This window comes from Suillus fuscotomentosus (assembly GCF_016647785.1).
Source record: "Suillus fuscotomentosus strain FC203 chromosome Unknown F5891scaffold_64, whole genome shotgun sequence".
Classification (NCBI taxonomy): Eukaryota; Fungi; Basidiomycota; class Agaricomycetes; order Boletales; family Suillaceae; genus Suillus; species Suillus fuscotomentosus.
In genome coordinates this window covers 108,515-122,857 of record NW_024539576.1, presented here as the reverse complement: position 1 = coordinate 122,857, position 14,343 = coordinate 108,515, and the positions used below count along the sequence as shown (strand labels likewise).

The following is a 14,343-nucleotide window of genomic DNA, read 5'->3' as shown; positions in this document are numbered from 1 at the left end:
ATACTCGAGCACGTCCTTGAACTCAAGCGCCACTCTCGAATCTGGCTATGTTCAACTGTAGCTTTCATGTTCATTCCTCTCCGTGCAGCTCACCCCTTTCAAACAAAGGCAGATCGTTCTGGCAAGGAGCCATGCCTTCAGGATCTCTACATCTACTCTTGCACGCCGACACTTTCAGCTCTGATCAGATCTAGACACTTGATAAAAAAGCACGTACCTCCATCCTTCATGGCGATCGGACAAGGTCAACCGGGCGCAGGGAAAAGCAAGGCGTTCTTGGCTGTTGACAGCGAGCCCGAGCTTGTCCATAAGCTCGTCCCTACGACGGCCAGCCGCACCACTATTTCTGGTGATGCAGCCACACGAGTAGGCGCACTCGAAGCTTTGCAGCAGAAAACTTGTCATGGTAAGCAGGACCACGCGCAACCTTACAATTCGCATCTTGTTATGAGAGACGAATATATGAAGCTGCTCGATATCATGGGGGAGAAAATCTTGTCGACGTGTCATACCGCTGTCGGCGACGAGAAGACGCCCAACAAAGCGACTCACCTTGCACATGGCCTCCAGTTTTCAGGGTTCAAGACTGTTGTTGGCACTCTGTGGGAGGTCGACGATACTATCGCAAAACACATTGTCAAAGCTTTCTACACGAATATGTTCAAATATTGTAGTCGTTTGGTAAATTCACAATTTATTAATTTGCAATTCTCTTCCATCCTGTTGTAAAAATGACCCTGATATATCACTGCGCTCCAGCTATCTCGTTCTTGCATACTCTATTGTGTTTTTGCCAACTACCAAAGTTTTGTGTACTTGACTCGTTTACAGCGTCGTCTTTTGTTCGGGTACTGGCTGGGCCTTGTCGAGCTGACTTACGCCTTCCTATCATATCCATCAAGTTTCAAGCATATTGTATGTTAATATATACGATGATGGGTCGTCGGCCAAATTTCATCTCCCTGCACAACAACTCGAGAAACATTTTCCTACACAATACTACTAGTTGGTACATGTACAAGTTCCAGGAAAACAATCGAATTCATGCTAGTATCGGCATCGGAGTTTGCCACAAGTTTAGCGTGGTATTTCCGAATGCTAAGGATGAGGCGTGGTCCCAGCACAAACAACTGCATGCTCAAGAAAATGTCAAAAGCACCATTGAGTATCAAACCTGCCATATAATTCGTATTCTACAGAAATGATGAGCAGTGTTTGCAAACACATGGCAATGATAGGTTGACGCACCAATAGCCCTAGTGAGAGATAAGCAAGCTGGAGGCAAGAGACACAAACGATGCTAGTACGTGCGCAACTTGAGCAGAAAAAGATGGACATATTCACATTACATGCTCACCTTGCAAAATAAAGCATGTGAGATTTTATCAGTACTCTGAAACAGTCTCTGATGGTCGATCGTGTGGATGGGCCAAGTCGACGCAGGTCACGGAAGTGTTTTAGAGCAATCCGGACTGAAAGATACAGTGTGAGAACCTCCCAAACGGTGCTGAGCATCCAAATCATCCAGATCAGAAGCTGGGCATCCCCCTGATATTTATTATAGCACATGTACGTGCCAGACAGTATCATTTCCTCTGATTTTTGTCCAATGAGTTGTGCTCTTCAATTGAACAAGTAAAGCGTACCCGTTACGGTACGTTTAAGTATTATTGCTGTGATTATTGCGCAAGCAATGTTAACAGCCATGAAGATAGCAAAAAGGATGATAAAAATCATTCTGGATCGTTGATACATGGCATGCAATCGAGCAATCATGATGACTTGTATCATGTTTCAGTCGAGTCAACTCAAATATTGCAGCTCGATAACTCACCACCCAACATGGCAGGTACAATTACATTCATCGCATTCAGTGCATAGCTCACAATGATGCCTAAAACACCCAATTAGTGATCATCCTCGTACTAATATCAAACACTCCGACTCACACCTATTGAATCATTATGTCGAGTCATGTTCAATGTTAGAATCTCACTCACCCCTACATATGAGTGTATCCGTCGGATAGGAATGAGATGGTTGCAGAATACTACTTACTGCATCCGTCAGCGAGACCGATGGCATAATTGCTGTGTGCCGCCAGTCAGAAGGATCGAACACAGCGTATATGACACATACGCAGAACATAGACACTAATTGTCAGAGATGAGCTATTAGCACGATGCCAATATCTTGGCCTCGATACATACAAAGAATATAGTATTCCAATATAGCGTATCTAGAAAATTTCGGAGTCAACACAACTGCCAACCATACTATAGCATATCACGAGGTACGAACAATCACATACAGCATGGACATGAGAGACCAACGTTGCCTCTGTCGCGAATTCATTATATTCTCCTGCCATGGAACTGTATCACTCACCCAGATCAGTTCAATCTATAACATCATTCTTAGCGAGTTGGCTGCGCCGGAGATAACATTGACCTACCTCTTGTCTGAGTGTCAGCACTGAAAATATAATAAGAATATATCAGCGGTTTCAAACACTGTCCTGCTCACCCCAATCGTATACCACTACAACGGCGGCAGCAACTGCGAAACCGCAAGTTGATGTCAAATTGAGAGACATTGCTAACAGATACGACGAACCCGTACAACAGGAATAAACCAAATTCGAATTGATCGTCGGCCACAAACTAGGATCATTCAAGACTACAGTCATATTCGAGGGATGGGTGTGAGCGAGTTGGGAATGTTGGTGGTGCGGTATGGCGATAGCGTTTATGATAGATATACCACCATTCAGGGCTTCCATCGCAAAAATCTGCATGATGAATTTGATCCCGTTTCAAGACGATCAGGTGAAGTATTGCAGTGCGAAATCAAGCAAACAGGAAGCCCTTGATAATCAATCTTGAAACACATTTGAAATTGCAAACCAGTATAGCAAATGAAGTGGTGGGAGTTGGGTATGAAGCCGAATTGTGACTTCGAGTTCCTGAAGGTGCCATATGCATTAAACTGATTGATGAAATAAATAAAACAGCTGGTATGCACCTGTATGAAACTCGTTGACTACTAAATTGTAGGCAGCGCAAACTTCAAAGACTCCTTGTCTTTGAGCCATGCTACAATGGCAATATGTTAATTTGCTCTAACGGTGCTAAGCCCGGGCCATGGTGTGCGCTGGTGTGCGGGGGCTATCATGATTCATGATGGATGGTTCAGATTTCGGGTCGGAACCGATCAAGGCTCCGAGTTGGAACGGAGCTATATATAGTTATTACATACTAGGTGCGTTGAATTCTGTGTTTCTTATGTAGTTCAATGACCACAATGCATATGTGCCAGAGCATAACTTATTATTACTGCCTCAGGTGCAACTGTTTATTTTGTCAAGTCGCTCCCCAACTCGGTACATCCAGTGAATAATGATGGTCATGATGAAACACTCACCACGACCACGGTCCGCACTGCAAGCTAAGTTTAAACTGGAACTAATTCGAATGATCTGATGATTCCTACTAGTAATATTTACACTGCCACCTTTAAGAATGGGGCTCATTCGGCTCATTCACACTGAAAGCTAAGAAGATGCATGATGTGTGTGTGAAACACATTTTTTTGACCTCTAGATGGAGTATTCGACTGCCGATATCGCAGCAGCGAGGAGCTTGCAGTTGACTAAGGTGTGTCTCCTTGTCGATATGAGGGCGAATCACAATTGACAAGTCATTTCCATCAGTACATACACAGTGCGTACTGTCTAAACCTCTTACTATTTGGTTCTAATACAATTCAGTGTCGATGGTTACATTCTGGGTAGGGTTATTCTGCTCTACTCTACTCACGTCCGCTATAAAACTCACTTATCCAGATCTATGACTACGCATGTCTACTTCACGAAGAGGTAAGACACTTCTTCCATGATACACCTCAGTTTTGATACCCACAATGTGCTGTGCAAAGTGGACATTTTTGCTTCGATCGCACTGGAACAAGATGAAAGGCCTGTATATCGTTACACGATACCTCCCCTTTATCATTCTCGCTACGGATATATATAGTGCGTTCCGCTCCGGCACACATCGCCCCAATGATGAATTAAACTTGTTTTTCAGGGGGATTTACTCCGAATGAAAACGCAGATGTATGTGATGCGATGAAGAGTAACGAGAACGAATGACTTATTGCATGATTCGGTAGAAATGCTTGGTGTTGGACAATGCCGAACTAGGTACGTGCATGGTACATTCATGTATGCACGTCCTTACCGAAGACTACTACTTTCCTCCTACAGGCCTCAATTTAGTATTAGTCATTTTCTCCGAATGTATCTCTCGTTTCCCCATACTATGTGTGCGTCTCTCATCTTGTTCATCCAGGGTTTTTCATCCTCAGAACATATGTGCTCTGGAACAACAATAGAATCTTGCTCGCAGCCATGCTCTACGCCTTTTTCGTGAGTCCCCAATCCAATCACCACACCCATACTAGTGATAGATGCATCAACCAGACTTTTATTGGGGCCTCCACCGGCCTTACCTTTGCTACTACTGCTCCCGCAACATGTACACACTCTCACCTTCTCTCTGGTGTTCCACGACCACTGAAACATTCTGTTCACTTTCACAGATCCGACTAGCGCGATCCCAGGTATTACAGGGTGCTACCAGAGTTCCACCACTTTCCGGTTCTTCATACCATTTCTTCTCTTTTCCGTGTTCGATCTGGGTGGGTTACCAGGAGCATATATGCACAAACACATCCTGACAGGTGTTCTCCTCAGTTCTCGTAACCCTCACGCTCATATGCGCCATACACAACTGGCGGGTAAACCCAAATCGTCTGTACGTTGTCCTGGTGAACCACAACATAGCATATTATGCATGCGGTCTTCGTGAGTTAACACTTGCACGCGCCGTGTTTCTGTGCTCACCCATGGCGATTCTCTTCCCCGAAGTGTTCTCGGTGGCGAACATATTCACATCATTGCTTCTCCATGTACGTGCATCCCAAATACCTTTTATGACCGAGCTGTTGATGTTCTGCCCCCAGTCCTCCATGTTGTATGAGTATGCACCTTCACGTCCTGCTGCGTATTCCTACTGACAATACTCGAAACGTACACCCACGTGCAGTTTCCAGTTTATGATCCTTGCGACCCTCGCCACGCGCATGCACCTCCATCTCTGGCAGACGAACCAACATTCACACAGCTCTAGCGCCCTAGTGCATATTCCAATGTCCGATATCTCATTTGCAAATCCCACCACAGCGTGATGTTTTATCCTGTGGCTTATTCTGTGTCGTTCGTGGGGCGAGGCTTGGACCGTACAAGATGACTGGTAGGGGTGGGTTTGGATGAGTTCGTTACATGTCTAACTTATGAGATGAGTCTGTCGCGGGGTGGGAAGTAAATTTGAATGGCCTTCGTACTCATCATCTCCACTGTACGAGGCGACGGATTCAGGACGTGTGCTAGAGCCGGAGTCAGTGATCCCTTGAGTTCTCGACATCGTGACCGTGACAACTATAGGTCGATATAATTCTGTTCCTACACATGATCATGTATACTAATACGTTGTCCCGGTGAACCATAACATAAATGGTATGAAGTTCCTAATAATATACATAGTTCCTTACATGGGGCATCAAGTATACACGTTGTAATAAATTATAGTTGAGGCCGAATTCCCTTCCTCATTCCTAGTCCCCGCTCCGTCTGAATCACCAGGAAGGGTTCAGGTAGAGTCCCCGATATCATTGGTATGATAACAATGATTTTTCTACATCTACTTCTCTCCCAAACCCACTTCGGCATACCAATCCATCAATACAACGACGAGTCTCTCATACTCCCTGCAGAGTACCCGTCACATGCTGTTCGACCTCTATGTCACACATCACTGTTAGTCGACATGTTGTGTGTGCGTTCCTGGAAAGTAATGGTATGCCGATTCCTGCGTCAGAAGTGGCCGTAACGTTATTGTTGTATTCTCGGATGTTAAGAATGAGACATGGTCCCAGAACAAACATCTGCACGAACAGGACAATTTCAAGAATGCCATAATAAATATCAACTCCCAGGGAAGTGAAGCTCTGTAAAAACAATGAGTGATCAGATACAGATATAGCTGGTTCGGCGTACAGATATTTTTGGAGAAAGTAAACCGAGGTTCAAGCAACAAGCAGCAGTAAATCTAGCACATGCAGAACCTCAGGGGGATGATAATTAGAGTTCAAAGGAAGAGCGCACATTATAAAGTAAAACATGTGTGTTTTTATCAGCGCCGTGAGACGGTCATTCATGGACCATCGTTTCATTCTACGGGAATGCCTGAAAGCAATCCAGCCTGCAAGAGACAGTCCGAGGATAGCCCATGCAGTGTAAAATACCCAAGGTAGGGCTAATAGGAGGATTCCAGACGATCCTTCGCTAGTGCACTGGTAGGTGCCGGAGAAGATGACCTCCTCTGGTATGTATCTCATCAGCCTGACGTGCATTGAGTATTTCATCACTGGGCACAGCTTACCGTACGAAAAATTCATGCCGACTATCCCAGTGACCAATCCACAGGCAATTGTGACGGTCACGAAGACTATCACCAGAAGAATGAGGATCTTTCTTGACTGGTATATGACATGCAGACGAGCTATGACGATAACTTGCATGGTACTCAGCCAAGTCAATATCACTGAGGCAGCTGAGTAGCTCACCACCCAACATGATATACACAGCGAAAGATGTCCATTCTTGTGCGAGAGCGAGAATAGCACCTGAGAAATCCGGTTACAGATGAGCATCGGAAGACTTGAACAAACCTACAGCTTTTTCGACGGTTAGAATGAACAACCCAGTCGAAAAGCTCACTTACCCCTACCGTACGAGTATAGTTAGTTATATGGAAAACAACAAATATGGGTAGAGAATACTCACCGTATCCGTCAGCAAGATTGATGGGTTAGTCGCTGTACGCGGTAGTTCAGAAGATACAAATGCGGTACATGTGAGGATACATACACAGTATGTTAAGGCTGATCGTAAGAAGTTATGGTTAGCGCAATGCGAAGTGTCAACTTGTTAGACATACACGCAAAATAGTATTCCAGCTAAACGCAGCTAGAATATCCTGAGGTCAGCACAACTCGTTAACTAAACTTGAAACATGAGCCACCTACAGTGAGATATAGGACCGTCATCAGTGACCAACGTTGTTTCTGTTTCAAATTATTTTGTATCACGTGGTTCTTCTGATAAGAGTCTACTCACCCAGACCAATTCAAACTACGAAATCGTTATCAGTGATATGAGTACTGAGATAGATAAGCCTATACCTCTTGTCCGATTGCGAGTACTAGAGCATAACATGAAGGTGTGAGACGTCAAATAAATCGCTCGCTGAGCACGAAGTTGCTCACCCCAATCATACACCACTGCAGTAGAGGCTGCAACTGCGAAACCACAGTCGAAGATCGAGTAAGACATTGCAAAAAGAATCTGACTTGTTCTCCACGAACCTACAAAATAGCTGATGACTCGATAGGAATAGATCAATGGCCACAGACTGGGATCGTTTAAGACCGCGGTCATATTCAAAGAATTGATGTCAGGGAGTGGCGAGCTTTGTGGGTATACAATGTCAACGATGGCGTTCGTGCTAGATATACCAGCATACCAGTGCTTCTATCACGAGATCATTGCATAGGAATGAATATCCTGTGCTGATGGAGTTGATTGGTCAAAGTGTCATCGAGGTAAAAAGCAGAGGTTGTGCCAAGGGTGATGTATATATAAATCAAAGTCACTGATTTCAAGATGTTGATAGTGAAAAGCGGTGTCGCGCTCTGTCTCTAATCATGATGCCATTCGGTCGAAAAATATAACAGCTCATCCAAAGTTTATTAAGATTACAATGATACAATCAATTTATCTTGAACAAGGCATCAAACAACAGACCAGAATATAACACGTCCTGATCAGATCACTCACATGAATACTCAACCCCCTTGCCTTGATATGTCCTTGGTACGTCCGCGTCACCTGCGACTTCATGGCCACCACCTCCGAGTCTGACCAAGCTGACAGCACTATGATTTGAACAAAATTAGTGCACAAACACGCTAGACTGAATCCATTCGATGTAAGCAAGAGATAAGTCTTTGAACAGCGGTACTTAGACCACCCCAATGTTATACGGTAGTGCACCGTGACCCCCGTTGATGAACTCTACCGACAGTACAGAGAAGGCTGAATTGAAAGAGCGACCACGGTCCATGGCAAGCATCAGTCCATAGTAACAGTAGTGATGGACACTGGAACAAAGATGCGATGGCGGAGATAGCATCAGCTGGGTTCTTCCTAGTAGTACCAGAAACTCTAGAATCATCATGATTAATCTGGTAGACCAACGGCGCAATTACCGTATGGAAGTGATCATTGTTTATGTAATATGCACATGGTGCAGGCGTTCTATGTGTCGTCAGCCAATTAAAATCGTTTATCGTTCAAACGTTCAGTCACTGCCACTACAAAACAAAGTTCTCAACTTCGGGGTCCCTTCTTTGTTTCCTTCGCTCGCAATCTTTTCCAAGCCATATCATATCAGGCGATGACCACACTCCCGCGTTATTGTCTGATCTTGCTGCGTAACGCTTCATATCAGACGCCACTGGATCATTTGACTATTCAACACAATTCCATATTGTGTTCGTTGCTAATGATCATTGGATACTGCACGACAGTACCACGAGGGAACCTTTTGGGACCACGTCGAGACGGACAGCGATCAAACAGGTACAGTGGTGCCGTCTTGCGGGCTTCATAGCATTAGCCGGACACGTACGTGACTGTCCCAGTGTCTCTGCGATTAACAGCGTGTTTAGAGATAGGACACGATGTCAGGTGCAATGTTCTCATTGGTGAACTACTTGGCTGTCGCATGTTTAGGAGGCTGCGAAACAATAAGACTCTGGTCTGATGAAAGTTTGATCTTCCTTGTTGAAATGCCATAAGGCGGCGGCGATCAGCCTAGCGCTCAGCCCTTGAAATACTCTTTGCAGTGTATAAAGTAAGCTTCTCTATCATTTATCCTTTTTCGTCATCAACGATGGATAAAAGGGTCACAATGGTCTGTTAGTCCCGTCTTTCTACTGTCGCATCTTATCCACTCCTAGTAACGGTGCGCTGCTCTTGTATCCTCTGGCTCAGATTTGTCTAACAACCTCCCTGCACATTTTCCTTGGCCACAGGAGATGGCACCCAAACTCATCTCATTCCCAGCCCTTGCTATCTTTCTGATTGCTTGTGGTTCGTATTTAATTGACCTTTAAATCTCCACTTGATTCAAACTCCGTTCAGTATCGCTTCTTGCGCGCGCAAGCCCAATGCCTTTCTATCCTATTCATGCTGTCGAAGATAACGCTCTTGCTGAGAATGACGTCGAGGTACGCAGGATTGTTCTTATATCGTGCATTGTTAAATGACAAGTAATGCACGAACTAGTCTTAACAAATACGGATCATTATCGTTATGTCTCATACGATACGATCCGTCGTGTGTTTCGCCTACTATCACGTGGGCATTCTGAGTTTTCATTGTTATGCGGTCTGATAGTGAACTTTGCTGTGAAATTTTGAACAACAATCTTTTTAGCCGTAGTGGTCAGTGTTATCCTGTGCCTTTCTTTTACCACCATACGATATGTTAATTTTTGTCTACGCTTTAACTTCCGCTTTCATAATAGCATCTTGTCAGTTCATCCCTACAAGGAATATACCGTGACATGATCATTGCTTGACAAGATTCCATTGAAATTGGTACGTTGTACAATTGTGGGCTTCGTGGTGTTGAGAAAACGATGTGTCGCGTTTACTTGACCCGCATTACTCTAAGCTTCACGAACCTCTTATAGTGTCCAAGCTCTGCTGTCTTCCACTGCCTCTCATTTCCTACACAAAATAAAACCCATGGCACTGGAGACAACCGTGACAGTACAGAGGCACAACGAAACATTTCAGACCTGCACTTTTTTCTAGCAAGAATTGTTATTGGGTGCGTTCTGGATTTATTGTGTAGTTCTACCATAGACAAAACAATGCATGTGCGGAGTAGAGCATGATCTTTTATATAGGGATCTACTGCCCCAGGCGTCGATGGCCGTATCTTTTATCAAGTTGCTCTTCGGCCGGTGTTTGCGGCGGTGAACGATGAAACGCTTCATCACGGCTGCAGTAAACTAAATTTAAACTCGAGCTCATTCGATCATCGATGCATCAATGGTCCGGGATCACGGTATTTAGGACTATTTATGCTGCCATTCTGATGAGCTTACGCTCAATCGTTAAGAAGGCTCATGCCAGTGATGTGTCCGAAAGACATCTTTTGACCTCTTTGAAATGGAGTATTCAACTGACGATGTCGCAGCAGCAAGGAGTTTGCAGTTTGCCAAGGTATGTCTCCTTGTCGATACGAGGATGAATCATAACTCACAAGTCATGCACACCAGTACATGTATAGTGCGTAATACTGTCTGAACGTCACACTATTTGTCCTGATGCAGCTCAGCGTCGATGGTTACATTCTGGGTAGGCTTTAATTTCCATCTATTCATGTCCGCTGCCAAACTCGCTTATCCAGATCTATGATTATGCATGTTCACTTCATGAAGAGGTAATACATTTCTTCCGTGATACGCCTTAGTTTTGATACAGACAATATGATATACGAAGTGGACGTTTTTGCTTCGATCGAACTGGAGCAAGACGAAATGCTTGTATATTGTTACAAAATACCTTCCCTTTATCTTTATCATCACAGGTCTATATAGTGCGTTCCGCTCCAGCACATATCGCCCTGATCAATCGATTAACACTTGTTTTTCAGTGAGCTTTACCCCGAATGAGAACCCAGTTGTATGTGATGAGGTGGAGAGTTAATGAGAACGAACGACTTACTCTGTGACTTCCCCAGAAATGCGGGATGTTGGTCAATATTACCTCAGGTACGTCCATGGTCTATTCATCTATATACAACCTTGCTGAGGGCAGCCCACTTTCTCTCACAGTGCTCGGCATGATAGCAGCCACTTGCGCCGATTGTATCTCTTCTTCCTCCCTAAGATATGCATGTTGCTGATCCGATTCATCCAGGTTTTTTCATCATCAGGACATATGTGTTCTGGAACAAAAACAAAATCTTGCTCGCAGCCATCGTGGTCACCTATCTCGTGAGTTCCAAATCCACTCACCATGCACAAGCTAGTGGTAAATCAATCAGCCAGTTGTGTCTCGTAGGATCCGTCAGCATTATCGTCGACGCTACCGCCTCCGTAGCATGTACGCACTCTCACCTTCCCTCTGGTGTAGCTGAAACATTCTTTTCACTTCCACAGATGTGACCAGCCCGATCCCGAGCATCACAGGGTGCTACCAGAGCTCAACCAGTGACCGGATGTTTATCCCATTTGTTCTCTTTTCTGTGTTCGGACTGGGTAGCCAGGAGCATATATATGTACCAACAGGCGCTGACAGGTGTTCTCCCCAGGACTCATGATCCTCACGCTAATACGTGCCATACAAAGCTGGTGGAGAAACACAAGCCGTCTGTACATTGTGCTGATGAACCATAACATATTATATTATGCTTGCGTTTTCCGTGAGTGAACACTCGTATGCGCTATTTTTCTGTGCTCATCCATGATCATTCTATTTCCCGAAGTATTCTCGATAATGAACATCTTCACATCGTTGCTCCTCCAGGTGCGTGAATATTCTACAGGTCTTCTATGATGCGCCGTTAATGTTATGCGCCCCAGGAAACATACCAGACCGTTTTGGATGGGTATGCACCTCTGCATTCTACTGCGTATTCCTGCTAATCACACTCGAAATGTACACCCATGTATAGTATCCAGTTCATAGCCCTTGCGACTGTTGCCACACGCATGCACATCCATCTCTGGCAGACAAACCAACGTTCACGCGGCTCTACTAGCGACTTCGTTCATATTCCATTGTCCGACATATCATCTGCGGATGTCACAGTGTGATGTCTTATCATGTGGTTTATCCAGTGTCGTTCATGGAGCGAGGCTTGGACCGTACAAGATAACTGGTGGGGGTGGGTCTGGTAGAGTTCGCTACATGTGTAATTTACAGGATCAGTCTGTCGCGAGGCGGGAGGAGTATTTGGATGGCCTTATCTGTTTGACGACTGTAATTTTAGCTGCTGTACATTATCATTTATGCTACAATAAATTTGACTTGATCACACACAGTTGTCCGTAGTAACTCATGAAGACGAAGTTATGACACGGTACCGCCATGACATCACAGCGAGCAAGGAACGGGAGCGCACTCATGTCAACATGGTTGAACGTTGAGCCTTCTTATTATATATTTCACATTGCAAGATCATACAAGAAGGATCGGGTTAGCACACTCAACATCTATATATATATGAAACGAGTGGTAGTCAACTTTTTATCACCATCATTGATTACCACCCTCAGCTGTAGAATCAGATTAATCTACCAGACTACCGTATCTTTCCTATCAACTTTTTGTCGCCATCATTGATCACCACCCTCAGTGGAGTCAGATTACGGCAGGAAAGCAGGAAAAATACGGGGTGAAAGTGATGAGACAACCTGCTATTTGGGCTGTAATTGCAGGCGCCTCGCTGCCAGCGCATGTCAGTGTTACCAGATCAAGTATCTACCTTGGTCCAGTTAAAATTCTGAGGCAGTTCGATGTACAATGGTCTGTTATGTACGTCTTGTCAGCGAGTGGAATTATATGATGTTTGTTTGAGTTGGTGCATACACATCGAATCTGTATAGTACGTAGCAGCACTCCCGAGCAAAGCACTACCGGTAGTGACAAGTGATTGCGTAACTGACGGGAACATATTGGTACAGAAGTCCCTTGATGTTGGCTGCGCAGTATTGCTGTAATCAACACCTCTGGGCGTTGATAGTGCCCAAACCAAAGTTCTCTCGTCTCAGTAAGCAGAGAGTTACATCAAAGCCGAAGCCATGTTCAGAACTTCGGATGAACTTCACCAGCTTTCCCTCATATTGCAGTCAACAACCATGGCCTTGATTCGCTGACCAGAGGAACCCTGATGTAGGCCACGCGGTATGCTCTCACCTGTCTGCGTGACCTGTTGCACGACTTCACCCACAGCCGAAACCGTTACCGCATTTTCGTGCACTAGTAACAAACCCCAGCACGCTCGCTAGGCCCGCCTTCTACGTAACAACACGCCTCCCATTGCTCTCGCTCAAACGTGCGCGCTGACGAACGGTAAACGTGTGGAGATTGAGTAGTTTGCGAGAGCTTTCCAGCAAGAAGACAGGTACGAATCAATATTCAAAGATTATTATAAACGACAGGATGCCAAGAGGACGTACCATCGATCGCCCACTTCTCTACTTCACTCAAATCAATCTGCAAGATCGACGCGACCTCTGAATACGGCGGGTCATGCCCGATGTGTGCAAAACAGTGACACAAATGACAGAAGACGTATCCGCCGCTCAAGCTATGCTCAGTCGAGTTCTGCAGGCCCATTAATGGTTTAAATGTGTGGTATTAATCATAATGAACCGACTTACCATATTTTTCGAGAATAGCGGGATGGCTTTCGAGCGACGAATGTAATTCTGGTAGACCACTACTTAAAAACACCTGGAGAAGTGAGAAAGCCTCGTGATCTTTCGCAGAGACAACAGCGTCCAACTTGAACAATGGGTCAAAGTAGAACAAGGTGGGTGAGTACAATGCCAAGGCTATGACATCGATCGCTGCAGATTGACTTTCAGGGGAAGAGGATGGTGATGAAGAGACGTAAGAAGCGTGTGATGATAAGCGGTTTCCCTGTATGAGTCAGATGTCAACCACAACCTTGATCAGTCAAATGGAAGAATACGTACGGCTGGCCACATTGTATGAATGCATCAGCAATGGACTTGAACAATTGACTGCGCTCTTCCCCAGACATATCCAATTCTTGTAACAACTCCTCGACATCTTGCTGGATGAACGTAAAGTCTCAAGCTCTCCATTGTTGGCGGCGTAACATGGTGTAAATAGGCAAGCGGAGGACTGAATTACGAGGAGCAGCATTGGAAAAAAATTGATATACTGTTTAAGAACTGAGCACATAAGCCTGGATAAAGGTGCTCAAAATTTAGTACTCACACGCGGCACTTCTCTGATGGATGCTCGGAAGGTGATGAAGTAAGAACACCCAGGAGCGAGGAGACACGATGTTTAATTTCCAGTGAGTTGGTCGGCCATGCCATAGTGTTAGAAGGCGAGATGAGTCGGAGAAAAGAAGGTTGAAGTCACCCTCGATTTCTGCACTTCAAA

General features: G+C 44.9%; 5 protein-coding genes across 5 annotated transcripts; 3 read left to right on the top strand and 2 right to left on the bottom strand.

Annotated features, from left to right (window-relative positions):
* Positions 1-729, top strand: F5891DRAFT_959859 (uncharacterized protein; the record flags this gene model as incomplete). The annotated part of the gene is made up of 1 exon (XM_041375687.1): positions 1-729. A coding segment is annotated over one exon (729 nt), but the record flags the coding sequence as incomplete, so codon positions are not given.
* A 2,772-nt stretch (positions 730-3,501) lies between these two features.
* Positions 3,502-4,867, top strand: F5891DRAFT_655644 (uncharacterized protein). The gene is made up of 11 exons (XM_041372662.1): positions 3,502-3,656; positions 3,713-3,722; positions 3,770-3,789; positions 3,845-3,877; positions 3,937-4,033; positions 4,089-4,117; positions 4,174-4,204; positions 4,268-4,300; positions 4,353-4,429; positions 4,484-4,701; positions 4,757-4,867. The coding sequence occupies exons 1-10, from the start codon at positions 3,603-3,605 to the stop codon at positions 4,610-4,612; spliced, it is 513 nt and encodes a 170-aa protein (XP_041221216.1). The 5' UTR covers positions 3,502-3,602; the 3' UTR covers positions 4,613-4,701; positions 4,757-4,867.
* A 2,995-nt stretch (positions 4,868-7,862) lies between these two features.
* On the bottom strand, positions 7,863-8,401 carry F5891DRAFT_1057453 (uncharacterized protein). The gene has a single exon (XM_041362739.1). The coding sequence runs from the start codon at positions 8,358-8,360 to the stop codon at positions 8,145-8,147; it is 216 nt and encodes a 71-aa protein (XP_041221215.1). The 5' UTR covers positions 8,361-8,401; the 3' UTR covers positions 7,863-8,144.
* A 1,889-nt stretch (positions 8,402-10,290) lies between these two features.
* F5891DRAFT_1281011 (uncharacterized protein) lies at positions 10,291-12,082 on the top strand. Its single transcript, XM_041370446.1, has 15 exons — positions 10,291-10,419; positions 10,476-10,485; positions 10,535-10,554; positions 10,607-10,639; positions 10,699-10,795; positions 10,853-10,881; positions 10,940-10,970; positions 11,034-11,066; positions 11,119-11,195; positions 11,250-11,304; positions 11,361-11,459; positions 11,513-11,623; positions 11,687-11,727; positions 11,784-11,809; positions 11,876-12,082. Exons 1-15 carry the CDS (start codon positions 10,366-10,368, stop codon positions 12,015-12,017), a joined length of 858 nt encoding a protein of 285 aa, XP_041221214.1. The 5' UTR covers positions 10,291-10,365; the 3' UTR covers positions 12,018-12,082.
* Positions 12,083-13,519: 1,437 nt separating this feature from the next.
* Positions 13,520-13,972, bottom strand: F5891DRAFT_1193966 (uncharacterized protein; the record flags this gene model as incomplete). The annotated part of the gene is made up of 3 exons (XM_041367859.1): positions 13,520-13,530; positions 13,587-13,848; positions 13,901-13,972. The coding sequence occupies 3 exons, from the start codon at positions 13,970-13,972 to the stop codon at positions 13,520-13,522; spliced, it is 345 nt and encodes a 114-aa protein (XP_041221213.1).
* Positions 13,973-14,343: the final 371 nt, after the last annotated feature.